Raw genomic sequence first — 16,712 nt, 5'->3', positions numbered from 1 at the left:
CAGTAGCCTTGTCGGCCATTCCAGCATATTCAGCGTCTTCCGATTCTTTACACGATATTTTTTGCTGCTGTGTTGTTGTGGGCTCTCGTGATGTTCTTTGCTGTTGCATTGTTGTGTGGTCTCCAACCTGTCGGCCACATTGCTGATGTCTTCTTGCTTGGTGTCCTCGGTGGGACTCACGGTATCCCCCACTCCCCTTCTCTTCCTCTTTTTTGTTTTGAGTGCAATTTTATGACTGATTCTATGACCACTCCTCTCGTCTTTCATGAGAGCGATTTTGTGACCACTTCTGTCCTTTTTTTTGGCTCAGGTAGCACCCATCTTGCCGCTGGCCTGCACCATGGAAGCAGTAGTTTGTGGGTCATCTGCAGAGGTATCTTGTGTTGGCTTGCTTCCGAGGGACTGTGCGGTGGTGGTTAAGTCAGCACTTTCAATGACCAGCTTCAGAGCCTCACACTCTGGTATCTGGGTCAAATTGGCATCACCAGCGTTGGCTGCTGTCCCTACATCTTAGGCTTGAGCCCCAAGTGATGGCTCCTCGTCACTCGAGATTACTCAAATCACCTTTTCCAGGGAGACCAGGTAGTGACTCATCCTCATCTTGTGTCGGTATATATGTATCATCTAACAGTGGAACTGCATACTGATGCTGTCATTTGCTCCTCTAACACATCCTTCGGTGGAGTGGTCTTGAGTATTGGGGCGTCCACTACTGGAACCTTTTCTTTATTTTTATAAATTTAGAATACCCAATACATTTTTTTCCAATTAAGGGACAATTTAGCATGGCCAATCCACCTACCCTGCACATCTTTGAGTTGTGGGGGCGAAACCCATGCAAACACGGGGAGAATGTGCAAACTCCACATGGACAGTGACCCAGAGCTGGGATCGAACCTGGGACCTCGGCATCATGAGGCAGCAGAGCTAACCACTGCACCACCATGTTGCACTACTACCAGAACCTTTTCATAGGGCTGTAATGATTCCCATGTGCTTCTGGAGCTAGTTTCTCCAGAATGGGTACTATGTCTTCTGTTTTTAGTTTGTTTAGATCTACATTGTTTCTCTCGGAGATATCTGCTACTGCAATCTTACTTTCCATCTCCACGTGCGCCATCTCAGAGTGTTCTCACTTCTCGGTGTCCGGTGTAGGCTGGGCGTCCTTTGTAATCACCTTGTCATTCTCACCAAACCACCGGCATTGCGCTGCACAAGCTCTCGCACTGAGTTTTCCATCTCTCCCACGAAACAACCTTAATAGTGTTCCATATTTGTCCTGCTCCGGCTCATCCTCCAAACCTTTGCTTTCTTCATTGTCTTCACAGTCTTTGTAAATATCATCAAGGTACTCATCCTGAAAATGAAAATCGCTAATTGTCACGAGTAGGCTTCAATGAAGTTACTGTGAAAAGCCCCTAGTCCTCGGAGTCAGTATCATCAGCAAACACTTCTGTAAAATATGACATTGTACCTGGAATTATGTGTTCATGCAGGAGGTGACCAATTTCAAAGTCAGCAGTGAGTCTAGCTGCAGAAAATTTATTTAACATTCCATGCTGCGGAGCTTCTGGAGGAATGAAGAAATTAAAGATTGAGTCATTTGGTACAGTTTTTGTAACCGTTTTGCGAGTACTCCGGCTGTTATGCTTCGGCCTCATTTTAATGGCTTTCAATGTGACATTTTTTCCTTTCTGGCACCCTGTGCATACCATGATTTCTGGTTCGTCACAGACTGAGAATTCACGCTCGTCAGGCCGCAGGTCCGGCTGGTATGCTTTCGTAATTACTTCATTTATAAGATACTCATTTGGCTCAAATTTAAACTCCAGAGTGAAGCTCATTGGCTGTGTATGCTCCGAACATTTGATGGTCACTTTTTGAAGATGCTTTAATATAAGTTCAACATGCTCCTGTTTCATAATTGACTGTTAACCAGAAATCTGGAATTCCCATTGACTCTTCCAGTGCCTCATTGGATTTGTCGTCTTTCGCCTGGACCTTTGTTTGCTTCTCATATCTTGTTGAGAGTTGCAGTAACTGTCTCGCCACTCGCTGTCTGGACAATAAAGCCATTCACGACTATTCAGAAGGATTTCTTCACTTTTTTCGGTCAGACTACTCTGGTCTTCGTCTAAAATGAGATCAATGAAGAACTGCTCTTCTCGGGGCATCTCCTCCACTGCGTTAATTGCTCTGATTTTGTTCACTGAAGGACACGAAAAACATTGGTTTGCAAAGTGATTTTTTGCAATCTTTTCTATATGCTGAACATTGCCGTGGGTCATGTTTGTTGCCACATTTCTGGCATAAGATTGCCGACCCGGTCGCTTAAAATGGCCACCCACACTGAGACCGCGTTTCTTATTGAACTGCGTCACAATGCTGATGGAGCTGGCATCTTCTTCCGTGTTGGCACCAAAATGTTTCAAGCTGGGTGTATTGATTTGCTGTGCAGCCAACTTACTCGCATGGCAAATCTTAGTTCCACTTTCCAATTTGAGGTCTTCTCCCCACAGCTTGTCAAATACTATTTGGTCATGGAACATCGAAGATTTTAGATTACTGAAATTACAGGGCTGGGCCTTCAGACTCAAATCAGTGACAAAACTATCAAAAGATTCGCCTGGTTTCTGGGTACGCATACGAAAAATATATCTTTCAAATATCTCATTTTTGTTCGGAGAGCAATGCTGATCGAAGTATTCTATCACTTGATCATGTCTCTTACTTTCCTCTTCATTCTCAAAAGCGAAGGTATTGTAGATTTTGATTGCTTGTGGACCAGCCACTGTGAACAGCAATGCAATGCACCTCTCATCAGTCTGTGCCTGCAGGCCAAGGGCTGAAACATAGAGCTTAAAATGCTGCTTGAAAAACGCCCCAATTTTCATCTACTTTACCCGAAGCTTGTGGGGTGCCTTTAAACCTCCCATCTCGAGCCTCACCATCATTTATTGTGTTGGGTCTTAGCTTTTTTCATTCTTCGGAAGGTTTTACTTTGTCTTTATTACTGTTGCCTTTAAATATTCACAACACCTGGTCCCATGTTGTGTTCTGTTGTCTTGCCATTGCAATTATGCTCACAGAACTGCTAGTGACTTTGTTATAATAATTTATTGATGAAGAATTGGAAGGTTAATATACAGAATACTACATAGACCAGGTTGCTCTGGAATTAGCCGATGTGTGACTGTCCTGGTGTATGCCTTACTACCGGTGATGAGTCTCCCACGTCACGTGACCAAGGTCTGACGCCGCCAGCTAGTTGGAGGTCGCATTGATAGCTGCGTACAATACTATTCACAGATATATCACTACAACACTTAGTCACTTTTTGGGCGCTGGGGAGTTAAGCCCACACTTAAGAATTATTTTCATCACTGGGGAACTGAACCTGCTGGCCAGACCAGCTCCTTAGAGATCGGGCCACCATTTTGAAAGGATGCCCCAATCTCCCAGTGAGCTTGTGGGTCCCCCCACATCCCCCACTCAGTGGCAATGTCATCCCCCCACACATATGGGCATTACACACACCCCCCCCCCAAAGTGAGGGCACCGTGCAATGTGGTCCCTGGGAACCCCCTCCTCAGGCTCCCCCTACACCCCTTACAGGCCCTCCCCTTCCAGAACCCCCAGCCGTCACTCCCCAACCTTCCAGAGGCCCTTTCTTACCTGCCCTGCACCCACCCCCCCCCCATCCTTCATACCCCCGTTTCATGGTCTCAGCTGCCCTCGGATCCTGACTCTTGGCAGTACTACGCTGGCACCTGGGTACCCTTGCACTGCCATCCTGGCACCCTGGAAGTGCTCCTGCCAACTTGCCAATGGTATTTTGGCAGTGCCAGGTGCCAACATTCCAGCAGCACCTTGTCCTATCTCTGACCACTCTGGAGCTTTCAGTTGCTTGGGAGACCCCCCGGTGCTGCTCTGCCTGGTCCATGTTTGTGTGGGCCAGTACCGAATGGCGCCCGGCTGGGGACTCCCTGGGAAGGGCGTTAGATACCTGGAGGCCAGTAGATCCCGGGTGAGTAGGCCTTGGTAGGTTTAAGACCTACTTAAGTGAGCATGGCTTGGTCACGCCCATTGTGAACAGGATCCTGAACTTGACACCTCACAAGATCTAGGTGGATTTTGCGAGGTGTACTAGTTGCCGGGAAGCCCGCGCGAGGCTTCACCCGGCATCTACTGGCCGCTTTGCGCTTTCGGTCGAATGCTACGCGGCCGCTAGATCTCACCCTAAATTAATTCTAGCGATTCAAAGAACATTAATGCACTATGTGTGAATTTGATTTCATTATTCCCTATATGCTGTCAAATAAATAGCAATTAAATAATTTGGTCAATTTCTATAACTGATGATATTGAGAAACAAACAGTAATTAACAGGTTTAATTAGATGCTTGTGCCTCCTTTCTAAGTTTATTTTTAATATTAGGTGTGATCTACCCGAATGGGGACACAGTCCTGTAACATGCGCGATTAGCCAGGTATTTCCTGGAGCTCGGAGCACTGAGAAACATCCCTCTATCTAATGTGCATCCGGGTAGATCGGGGGCCTCACTGGGAAATGCACAACCGAGGCCACATTTAGCCCTGTTCCCTGCACTGAGGAGATCCACTCACCGGAACTCTTCAGTGCATGGAGAGATCAGGATACCACTTAGAAATGGCGTCCTGATCTCTCGAGCTCACTATGCGATCCCTGAACCCCCCCACCAAGCCCCAATTCACTCTAAGGGGATCCTCTGGCCTCACTGCAATATCCCACACCAACTCAGGGCACCTTAGCCCAATTCCCACCGTGCACAAAATGCTAGCTTGGCATTTTGGCAGTATCAGCCTGGCACCCTGGCAGTTCCCCTGTCAGCTGGCAGTGTCACATGGGCACCTTGGCAGTGCCAGGCTGACACCCAGGTGGAACTGCTCATCAACCTGGTGTGCCAGGTTGGCAGTACCAGTCCTTTATGGGTGTAACGTGACCAGTATATCTCGCCCATTATATTTCTTTATTGTGTTTCTTTGTGTGTGTGTTTTTTTCCATCTCGTTGTTCAGTAAATTTTTAAGTGCTATTTATCTGTGAGTTCCAATGTCTAATACATTAAACTCATCTCTTTTGTTATTCATTCATGGGATGTGGGCATTGCCGGCTAGGCCAGTATTTATTGCTCATTCTTGCCCTTGGGAAGGTGGTGGTGAAGTGTTTTCTTGAAACCAGTAGTCTATGTGCTGTAGTATTGTAGTATTATATTTCTTTGTTGCCGCAAAGACATGTAGCCACCTGGGTTGGCCACTTCCCGACTTTAAAATGGAGATCCACTAAGAAAGCAGGGAGAAATGGCCAAACGCAGGAAAACAAGCAGGTGCAAAATCTCCTGTATATTAGAACTTGCAGAAACCCAGACAGCACTGAAACTAACAACCATCTACATATTGATGAGCGATCCCCGGGTACAATTGGAAACATTTAAGATAATCGAGGCCAAGCCAGACTCCTCAGCGCCAGCGGGAGCCAAGACAAAGGAAGGCCAACGGACATATAGGAACCACCCAGCGATCAGGGAACAGCCCCAGTATTCGGGAAATCAAATCAATTGATTGGAACATGGTCCAATCAATTGGAACCAGGTATGGGGTCTGCCACTGGGGACTATAAAATAGAGTCCCCAAGCTCAGTTCAATCTTCTTGGCAGCTCTCAACGAACTCGACCGTGACTCTCAACTCGGAGAGACTTGCATAGCAGCTGCACCAACCACGTAAGTGTCCAGTCAACGCACGCTACAAGATAGGCGCTCCTAACCCTTAGTCCATACCAGCTGGAAGCCTGCAGACTCGGAAGCGAACGAAAGGCCATTTGTTCCCCTGACCTGGTGAGCCAGTTTCCAAAGCTAGGTATTGGCCTTTTAGTGTTAGAAATAGTCTAGTGAGTAGTATTTTATGCATGAGTAGCGATTGACTGTGTATATAATAAATGTGTTTTGATTTGAACCTTACTAACCGGTGTATTGAGTTATTGATCAGCACTTGAACTTGAGCCTCGTGGTGGTATCATAAAGATGCCTGGCGACTCTAGAGCAAGGTAATTAAACAGAGCAAATTAAGTGTAAAGCACACTTAGCACAACGAGCAACAGGCAAAAGGTATGGTGGTGACCAAGCTCTGGGTTAATGTTAAACATGATGAGAGGTTTTTTTAAGGGTGTTGCTCATACAATGAAAATGGTAATCTGCTTAAAGCCCGCGGTGGCCTTGTCCAGCAACTTCTCATCCACCACCCTGGCCAGCATCCTCGTGACATAACCTGTTGCACTCGTGCCCTCCACTCCTTCCGGTAAGCCCACGATCCACAGATTTTGCCGCCTGGGACCTGTTTTCCTGATCCTCCACCTTTGCTCGCAGCTTCTTACACATGTCTCCCAGGATCGCCATCTCCACTTCCAGTGTCACAATCTGGTCACTCTGGTCAGACACCGTCTTCTCCACCTCCTGCACCGTTTCTCTTGTACCTCCAGGCTTTTCTCCACCCATTCCAAAATCCCACGAAGAGGTGCTACTGCCCCCTCAATTGCCTTTGACCAGTCACTCTGTAGTTATTTACACTGCTGCTGAAATTCGTCCTTAATGAAACTCATCAACTGCTGCATTGGGATCTTTCCAATTGACGATGACCCGTCCCCCACCGCCTGATTCTTCGCCATACGTCTTCTCCAACTCCTTAGCCAGGCCTCTCATTGTCTTCTTTCAAGTTTGGTAACCCGCAGACACGTCCATCAGGGGGGGGTCTGGTCCCCTCCACTGTCCGCACAACCTTTCCACCAAACTTCTTCAAAGTTCAGGTTGAAGGAGCCAAAAACAATGCCTTCAAGCAGGAGCCACCTTGTGTGTGGCCACTCAATTTAGAGTTAAATCATTTACAGTAAGCAGCTTCCTCTGAATAGCTTCACTGCAGAGTCCACAAACCAGTATATCACAAAGAGTATCATCAAGTGCTGTGCCAAATTCATAATATTTTGACAATCTTCTTAAAGTTGCTACAACTGTAAAATGCTTTCACTTTCTTCCTGACTATGGAGGTGAAACCAAAACTTTTTGGAAATCAATAACATTCTAGGCGAGAAAAGCCCCTCTAAGATTTTCATTAATTGAATGCAGGACTTGTCTCCTGATTTTGCTGGGTGAACTAAATTTTGCAGCAGCATAAACATTTTACACCCTACTGATCTGAAAAATGTAATAGTTTGGTGGGGATCCCAGCCGGATGATGACAAATTAGGTGGTCTTTCCCAGATCAACAATATTTGGGGTACCTCATCGGGGGCTGGTTGTAACAAAATTCATAATCTCAAGTTCTGCTCATTGCTATAGCTGATTCTCAGCATCCATTAGCTCTAATGTATAGTGGACACTGAATTGTCTGTATAACATTTGCTACTAACTTTGTGAAGTAACTCTGTCCATTACTAATTTGATACTTGATTATTAGATACCTATTTACTTTATATATATCTATTAAGTGCCCATATACTCAACTTTAAGTTGTGGTTCATAATCAATAAATATTATTTCATAATTGACTTACGGTCTGGCTTTTGTCCCAAGTTTTTATTTGAAGGTAACCTAATTGAGGGCTTGTAAATTAGGTTTATTTCTATAATAATATAATAATAATCTTTATTGTCACAAGTAGGCATACATTAACACTGTAATGAAGTTACTGTGAAAATCCCCTAATCGCCACACTCTGGTGCCTGTTCGGGTACACAGAGGAAGAATTCAGAATGTACAATTCACCTAACAGCATGTCTTTCGGGGCTTGTGGGGGGAAACCTGAGCACCCGGAGGAACATCCCACAGACACGGGGAGAATGTGCAGGCTCCGCACAGACAGTGACCCAAGCTGGGAATCAAACCTGGGACCCTGGTGCTGTGAAGCAACAGTGGTAATATAAATTGATTAATTTTTCTGGTTAGCCAATTAAGAACACCCCATTTTGAGACCTTTGTTGGTAGTAGACATTAACTCCTTGAAAAGTTCATACCTAGAGTTTAAGAATAGTCTAGTTTCTCGCTTTCCTCTGTTTTCCCGCGCGCGGGGCAGAGGAGGGGGGAGGGGAGGAGTGCGGGGCGTGGCTAGCAATGGCGACCTTTCCCGCGCTGGAGCGGGGCCAGGGAGGAGTGGCAAGGGGGGGGAGGCCCCCCCCCCCCGAGCTGGGGGGAGTCGGAGTGTGGCAGGAGCAGCCGGGTCAGCGTGAACCAGCTGACTTACGGGAGTACGATGGAGGGTACATCGCGGCTAGGAGGGGTCCTAGCCTGGGGGGGGGGGGGGGGGGGGGGGGGGGGGGAGGGGGGTTGGGGGGGGACACGGGGTTGCTGCTGAAAAGACCAGAAAGGGAAGTGGAGGACTGGAGAGGCGGGGGGGAGGGGGACATCGCCATGGGGAGCGGGTCAGAAGGGGAGGGTCGACCCGGGGCGAGCAGGGAACAGGACATGGCTAATCGGCAGGGGAGGGGGGCGGGTCGTCCCGCGACCCGGCTGATCACTTGGAACGTGAGGGGGTTGAATGGGCCGGTCAAGAGATCAAGGGTATTCTCACACCTGAAGGGACTGAAGGCTGATGTAGCAATGTTACAGGAGACCCATTTGAAGGTAGTGGACCAGGTTCGCCTGAGAAGGGGGTGGGTGGGACAGGTGTTCCACTCTGGATTGGACGCAAAGAACCGGGGGGTGGCGATTCTGATGGGAAAGAGGGTGTCGTTCGTGGCGGAGGAGGTGGTGGCGGATAAGGAGGGTAGGTATGTGATGGTGAAGGGTAAGCTGCAGGGGGAGAAAGTGGTGATGGTCAACGTATATGCCCCGAACTGGGATGACGCGGGTTTTATGAGGCGCCTATTGGGCCTCATTCCGGGACTGGAGGCAGGGGGCTTGATCATGGGGGGGGACTTTAACACAGTGCTGGACCCCGGGCTAGACAGATCGAGCTCAAGGACCAATAGGAGGCCGGCAGCGGCAGAAGTGCTGAGGGGGTACATGGAGCAGATGGGAGGAGTAGACCCATGGAGGTTTGGTAGGCCGAGGGCGAGGGAGTATTCCTTTTTCTCCCACGTCCATAGAGTGTACTCCAGAATCGATTTCTTCGTGTTGAGCAGGGGGCTGATCCCGAGGGTACGGGAAGCTGAGTACTCGGCCATTGCGATCTCTGATCATGCACCACATTGGGTGGATGTGGAAATGGGGGAGGCGCGGGACCAGCCCCCGCTGTGGCAGCTGGATGTGGGGCTGTTAGCGGACGACGAGGTGTGTAAAAGGGTCCGGAAGAGCATTGAGAGCTATCTGGACTTGAATGACACGGGTGAGGTGCAGGTGGGGATGGCCTGGGAGGCCCTGAAGGCAGTGATCAGGGGAGAGCTGATCTCCATAAGGGCGCACAGAGAAAGAAAGGAGAGGCAGGAGAGGGAGAGGCTGGTGGGGGAGCTATTGGAAGTGGATAGGAGATATGCGGAGGCACCAGAGGAGGGGCTGCTGGGAGAACGGCGCAGCCTGCAGGTCAAGTTCGACCTGCTGACCACCAGGAAGGCAGAGACGCAGTGGAGAAGGGCACAGGGCGCGGTCTATGAGTATGGGGAAAAGGCGAGCAGGATGCTGGCACACCAGCTTCGCAAACGAGATGCGGCTAGGGAGATTGGGGGAGTGAAGGAGAGGGGCGGGAAGGTAGTGCAGAAGGGGCAAGAAGTGAACGGGGTCTTCAGGGATTTTTACAAGGAGTTTAGAATTTAGAACAGTAGAATTTAGAACAGTACAGCACAGAACAGGCCCTTCGGCCCTCAATGTTGTGCCGAGCAATGATCACCCCACTCAAACTCACGTATCCATCCTATACCCGTAACCCAACAACTCCCGCTTAACCTTACTTTTTTTAGGACACTCCGGGCAATTTAGCAATCCCCCCATTAACCTTACACTACGGGCAATTTAGCATGGCCAATCCACCTAACCCGCACATCTTTGGACTGTGGGAGGAAACCGGAGCACCCGGAGGAAACCCACGCACACACGGGGAGGACGTGCAGACTCTACACAGACAGTGACCCAGCCGGGAATCGAACCTGGGACCCTGGAGCTGTGAAGCATTGATGCTAACCACCATGCTACCGTGAGGCCCCTGAGCCGCCGACGAGGAGGGGGGGAATGGAGGACTTCCTAAACAAATTGAGGTTCCCAAGGGTCCAGGAGGGGCTGGTAGAAGGGCTGGGGGCGCCAATAGGGCTAGAGGAGCTAGTCAAGGGAATAGGTCAGATGCAAGCGGGGAAGGCGCCGGGGCCAGATGGGTTCCCGGTGGAATTCTATAAGAAAAATGTGGACTTGGTGGGACCGGTACTGGTACGAGCCTTTAATGAGGCGCGAGAGGGGGGGGGTTCTGCCCCCGACAATGTCGCAGGCTCTGATCTCCCTGATATTGAAGCGGGATAAAGACCCCGTGCAGTGCGGGTCCTACAGGCCTATCTCGCTTCTGAACGTGGATGCCAAGTTGCTGGCAAAGATCCTGGCAGCTAGAAGAGGATTGTGTGCCAGGGGTAATCCATGAGGACCAGACGGGGTTCGTGAAGGGGCGGCAGCTCAACACGAACGTGCGGAGATTGCTGAATGTAATTATGATGCCGGCAGTGGAGGGGGAGGCTGAGATAGTGGTAGCGCTGGACGCGGAGAAGGCATTCGATAGGGTGGAGTGGGAGTACCTGTGGGAGACGTTGGAACGGTTTGGGTTTGGGGAAGGGTTTATTAAGTGGGTGAAGTTGCTCTACTCGGCCCCGACGGCGAGTGTAGTGACAAACGGGAGGAGGTCGGAGTATTTCGGGCTCCACCGAGGGACCAGGCAGGGATGTCCCCTATCCCCCCTACTTTTCGCACTGGCGATTGAACCGTTGGCGATGGCACTGAGGGGCTCAGGGGGGTGGAGAGGACTGACTAGGGGAGGGGAGGAACATCGAGTATCGCTGTATGCGGATGATCTACTGCTGTACGTGGCAGACCCAGAAGGGGGAATGCCGGAGATAATGGAACTATTAGCAGAGTTTGGGGACTTTTCGGGGTACAAACTAAATTTGGGCAAAAGCGAGGGTTTTTGTGATACACCCGGGGGAACAGGGAGAGGGTATTGGGAGACTCCCCTTCAAGCGAGCAGGAAAGAGCTTTAGGTACTTAGGGGTGCAGGTGGCAAGGAACTGGGGGGACCCTCCACAAGTTGAACTTTTCCAGGCTGGTGGAACAGATGGAGGAGGAATTTAAGAGGTGGGACATTGTACCGTTGTCGCTGGCGGGGAGGGTGCAGTCAATCAAAATGACGGTCCTCCCAAGGTTCTTGTTTTTATTTCAGTGCTTGCCCATCTTCCTCCCTAGGGCCTTCTTCAAAAAGGTGACGAGTAGCATCATGAGCTACGTGTGGGCGCATGGCACCCCAAGGGTGAGGAGGGTCTTTTTGGAGCGGAGTAGGGACAGTGGAGGGCTGGCACTACCCAATCTTTCGGGGTACTACTGGGCGGCAAATGTGTCAATGGTGCGCAAGTGGATGATGGAAGGGGAGGGGGCAGCTTGGAAACGAATGGAGAGGGCGTCCTGTGGCAACACAAGCCTGGGGGCCCTAGTAACGGCACCATGGCCGCTCCCCCCCACGAGGTACACCACGAGCCCGGTGGTGGCGGCCCACCTCAAGATATGGGGGCAGTGGAGGCGACATAGGGGGAAATGGGAGGTCTGTTGGCGGCGCCAATAAGAGGGAACCATAGATTCATCCCGGGGAACATCGACGGGGGATTTCAGAGCTGGTACAGGGTGGGCATACGGCAGCTGAAGGACCTGTTTATAGAGGGGAAGTTTGCGAGCCTGGGAGGGCTGGAGGAGAAGTTTGAGCTCCCCCCGGGAAACATGTTCAGATATTTACAAGTGAAGGCATTTGCTAGGCGGCAGGTGGAGGGGTTTCCCCTGCTCCCCAGTAAGGGGGCGAGTGATAGGGTGCTCTCGGGGGTCTGGGTCGGAGGGGGGAAGATATCAGACATCTACAAGATAATGCAGGAGGCGGAAAAAGCATCAGGGGAGGAGCTGAAAGCCAAGTGGGAAGGGGAGCTGGGAGAGCAGATAGAAGACGGGACGTGGGCGGATGCACTGGAGAAGATCAATTCTTCCTCCTCGTGTGCGAGGCTGAGCCTCATTCAATTTAAGGTGCTGCATAGAGCTCACATAACGGGGACAAGGATGAGCCGGTTCTTTGGGGGTGAGGACAGGTGTGTCAGATGTCTGGGAAGTCCAGCGAACCATGTGCATATGTTCTGGGCATGTCCGGTGCTGGAAGGGTTCTGGAAGGGGGTGGCAAGGACGGTGTCGAAGGTGGTGGGGTCCAGGGTCAAACCAGGATGGGGGCTTGCGATCTTTGGGGTCGGGGTAGAACCGGGGGTACAGGAGGCTAGGGAGGCCGGAATACTGGCCTTTGCGTCCCTAGTGGCTCGACGAAGGATATTAATTCAATGGAAGGACGCGAGGCCTCCAAGCGTTGAAACTTGGATTAACGATATGGCTAGCTATATTCAGCTAGAAAGGATCAAATTTGCCCTGAGAGGGTCGGTACAGGGATTCTCCAGGCGGTGGCAACCTTTCCTTGACTTTTTAGATCAGAGATAGACGTTCGGGGTTGTGGCAGCAGCAACCCGGGGGGGGGGAGGGGGGGGAGGGAGGGGAGGGGAGGGGGGGGAGGGGGGAGGGGGGGGGAGGGGGGGAGGGGGGGAGGGGAGGGGAGGGGGGGGCAGTAAGGGTCGTGGGGGGACATGCACGACTGTAACGCGGGCAAGTCTGCTCGCTGCTCATGTCTGAAACTGTAGGCTGCCTTGTTTGTTAAGGTTGCCTGGGGGGGGGGGGGGGGGGGAGGACTGGTGCGCGCGAGAGGGCGGGCGAGGGAGGGACTTTTGCCTAGAGGGATTGTGTTGTAAATAATTTAAAAATTAGTAGGGGTAAATGTTTGTATGGAAAAACTCTTTCAATAAAAATTATTTAAAAAAAAAAAGAATAGTCTAGTTTCTCAACATCTACTTTCAGGATACTGAAGGCCAGCTTTCTTGCACTACAGATAGATTATTATACAATTATTAGTTATCATCCCTGAGCAAACAGTGTGTATCGTACCTTTCCAAAGGTAGCTGCATTTATCGGATTTAATCTATTATGGTTACAATATTCTAGGTAAAACTGGTAAATGAGACCACGGGGAATGCTCCAGCCTTCACAAACATAAAAATGTTCAAGTAGCCTGAAAAAGAAGGGATACAACATATATAAAGTTTGATATTCTGGTATTTTAATTGCAGTAAAAATGAAATAATTAAATAGGGTTTAGACGAGTTAATAACAGCACCACAATGTTGTATGACCCTTTGCACAGTGATAACATCTTGACTGAAAGAGGGGGGATGAGAGGGTAGGGGAGAGGGAGGAGGTGGAGAGGGGGGTGGAGGGAAGGAGATGGGGGAGGGAGGAGAGGGGGGAGGAGGGGGAGGGGAGGGGGAGAGGAATGGGTTAAGGGACGGGGAGGGGGGAGGGGTGGAAGAGGGGGAGGTGGGGGAGAAGAGGGGGGCAGAAGTCAAAAATCTAAAATCATCATAAAGAATCAATGGGTTTAATAGAATTTGCACCTTATTTTAAATGGGGACGAACTGAAAAGGGTCTGGATTATATCTCTGTTCGTCTTAGATAGGCGCTTTAACAAGCGGTGCTTCCGCCTATTTTAAGGTGATATTGGAATAATTAAATAGTAGTCAGAGCCTGGCACCTTCCTGTCTTAACTATTTTTTCTGAATTCTGCATTGATAAAAGTTGCCATCGCCTCCTCCGAAATATTCATTAAGTAGACGACATTACTTAGTGGCCCCAAGCAAATAATTACCATGAAAGTTTTATTTACTGTTTTAGTCTACCAATACCCACTCGGAAGCCGATAGAGCTTCTTCGAAATGTGTCTCCTGGTAAATTGGGAAAGGGAATCAGCTCGGTAAAAGATGTATCAAGGGATGACAGCAGCTGCTGTACTCTGCAGGTTGTGAAACAATAGTTCTCAACACCTTAAATTTGGACAGAAATCGTCTTTCTGTGCAGTTACCTTTCAAAGCAGGCTTTTGAGCGATAAATTGTCGGCCCCAAACTAAAATGAGACAGAGTACGCCGAATAAAACATGTAACGTTTCGGTTTAATTTTAAATGCATCAATATGTGACAGGTTTGCATTGTTGGAATGCCACTGTTTTCGTTGGGTTGTAACAGCTTTTCTCACTCTCTCTCTTGAGCAAGATATTCTGCCACAGTGTGCCTGTAGTTTGTTAACTTATTTGTTCGGCGTTCTTTAATATTTTTGACTTTATAAGCGGTGGAATTTGAATCGGTGGGGAGATTCTGGTATTGACACCAGCTTCCTCTACAACTGCTCATTCATACCGAAATAGTTAAGCCGTTTTTAAATTATTTACACTGTTGAAGGAAGACACAAATAAATTACATGGCTTGCTATAATTTGTAATAAATCTCGACAGGTCAAAACGTATTTCTTTGTTCATTTTGTATATTTAGAACCGGAATCCCTGAAACAGACAAAACTGCTGAGTTAATGTGGCGTAATTTAGTCATTTCCGAATATGTGTGTCCTGTTCCAGTTATTTGACATCTCACCACTTGACAAGCTCAGGGTTGCAGCCCTTGGCCTGGCTCCATTGCTCCATGCTGCTCCTCCACAGGAGCTGTCAAAGGTCCTTTGTCCCTCCGAGCTAATGCTTGTGATTGGAATACTTGAATGGAACGCGCTGCACTTCAAAAACAATTAATAACAAAGCGGACGGAATGGAACTAGAAACCATTTCAGGTATAAACTACTCTAACTGTTACATTTGGGGCGTCTTCCCTTTAATACTGCTGCATCCAAAAAGTAATCTTCCTGATCTCTATGATCGAAGAAAAGCGTGACATTTGTCTTGAAATACACGATTATAATGTGCCACATGAAAAGTGATGAAACTCTTAGTTCAATTATTCAGGTGTGTGGCCAAAGTGTTGTTTCATTCGACAGGTTCGAGAAATGTTCGAACACCTCCCAAGGTTTCTGGTTTCTCTTCTGTTTTTATCAGCCCACTCCTTTCAACATTTTAGCTAATTTGTTGGAAGAGACGTTTTTCCAGAGCTGTAGTTTATTCGGACAATACAATCATGTTTTTAATGGCCAAATGAGGCATACTCACTGCGCCCCCCGTTGGTTTCTAAACTCCACGTTAATAGGCCACGTATTATAAGAAAAAGGCCAATTGACCCAAGGTTTGCAGGGTTTCTGATGGTCAACTGTCAGCATTTGCCGTCGACCTGGCGTCTGCCTGCAAATTTAGGGTTTGACACAAGTGCAGATTAACAGGAGTATCAGTAAATGTGGGGTCTGTCATTCACTGCTCTGCATGTGGACGCCATGCTCCAGTATCCCACACTGGGGATTGGGGATGAGAACATCTGGCATAGGCAGCAACATTACCTCAGGGGTGGCCATGCCATGGAGCACACATAAAGGGATGGTTCGATGAAGAGTACAGGAGGGCTTGCCAGGAACAACGCCAGGTATACCTAAAAATGAGGTGTCAACCTGGTGAAGCGACAACACAAGACTACTTGTGCCAAACAGCATCACCAACAATAGGCAGAGCTAAATGATTCCACAATGAACTCAGCAGATCTAAGCTCTGCCTTCCTGCCATATCAATCTGTGAATGGTGGCAGACAATTAATAACTCAATGGAGGAGGGTGCTCCACAACTCTTCCCATTCTCAATGGTAGAGGAGTCCAGCACAGCCATGCAAAAGACTAGACTGAAGCATTTGCAACAATCTTGAGCCAGAAGTGCCGAATGGATGATCCATCTCAGTCTCCTCCAGAGGTCCCCAACATCACAGATGTCAGTCTTCAGCCAATGCAATTCACTCCACGCAATATAAAGAAATGGCTGGATGACTTCCGGTGGCGCCCTCGAGGAGGCAGGTCGCAGGTCGGATTGCTCCCGCCCGCGATGGGCAAACGGACCTTTGTTAACGGACTTTTTTGGGACCTGGCAGCCTGAATCGGTGGAGGAGACGATAGGGAAGAGGCTTCCTTTCCGGGGTATGGGCAGCTGGACTAGAAGTGGTCGAGTGGAGCGGCAGGATCGAAGCGGGAGCAGCGGGGACCCCAGACCGGGCGGCCAAGCATGGCGGACGGCGGGGACCGGGGAGCAGAGGCTCACTGGCCAAGGGAGGAGCAGATGGAGTTCTTCAAGAACTGCTTCGCCGAGCTGAGGAGGGACACGCTGGACCCGATGAGAACAGTGATGGACCGAATGGTCAAGACACAGGCGGTCCAAGGGAAGGCACTCAGGGAGGTCGAGGTGAAGCTCTCCAGCCAGGCGGGCACGGTAACGGAGCTGGAGCACGAGGTGGAGGAGCTGAACGCCCGTCAGAGGAGGATGCAGGAGCAGATTGAAGAGCTGGGGAACAGAGCCAGGAGGCAGAATTTAAGGATCATTGGCCTCACCGAGGGCTGCGAGGGGTCGGATGTGGGCGCATACGTGACGGGTATGCTTGAGGCGCTGATGGGACCGGAGGCCTTCCCTCAACCCCTGGAGTTGGATGGGGCACATAGAGCCCCCGCAAGGAAGCCCAGGATGGGCAA

General features: G+C 49.6%; 1 protein-coding gene across 3 annotated transcripts in view; it reads right to left on the bottom strand.

The window, feature by feature from the left end:
* LOC119977859 (DNA-binding protein RFX8-like) overlaps window positions 1-14,793 on the bottom strand; it is a 77,643-nt gene extending 62,850 nt beyond the window's left edge. The window contains exons 1-2 of one of the 3 annotated variants that reach the window (XM_038819120.1): window positions 14,702-14,793; window positions 13,169-13,292 (exon numbers count right to left, since the gene is read on the bottom strand). In XM_038819120.1, the coding sequence (XP_038675048.1) occupies window positions 13,169-13,292; window positions 14,702-14,751 (174 nt within the window). In that variant the 5' untranslated portion in view covers window positions 14,752-14,793. Of the gene's footprint in view, window positions 1-6,000; window positions 6,022-13,168; window positions 13,293-14,701 lie in introns of those variants that run through there. The other 2 variants (XM_038819122.1, XM_038819121.1) reach the window with 2 other exon arrangements.
* Between the last annotated feature and the right edge of the window lie 1,919 nt (window positions 14,794-16,712).

This window comes from Scyliorhinus canicula, chromosome 14 (assembly GCF_902713615.1).
Source record: "Scyliorhinus canicula chromosome 14, sScyCan1.1, whole genome shotgun sequence".
Lineage (NCBI taxonomy): Eukaryota > Metazoa > Chordata > Chondrichthyes > Carcharhiniformes > Scyliorhinidae > Scyliorhinus > Scyliorhinus canicula.
This window is presented reverse-complemented; position numbering and strand designations above follow the sequence as displayed.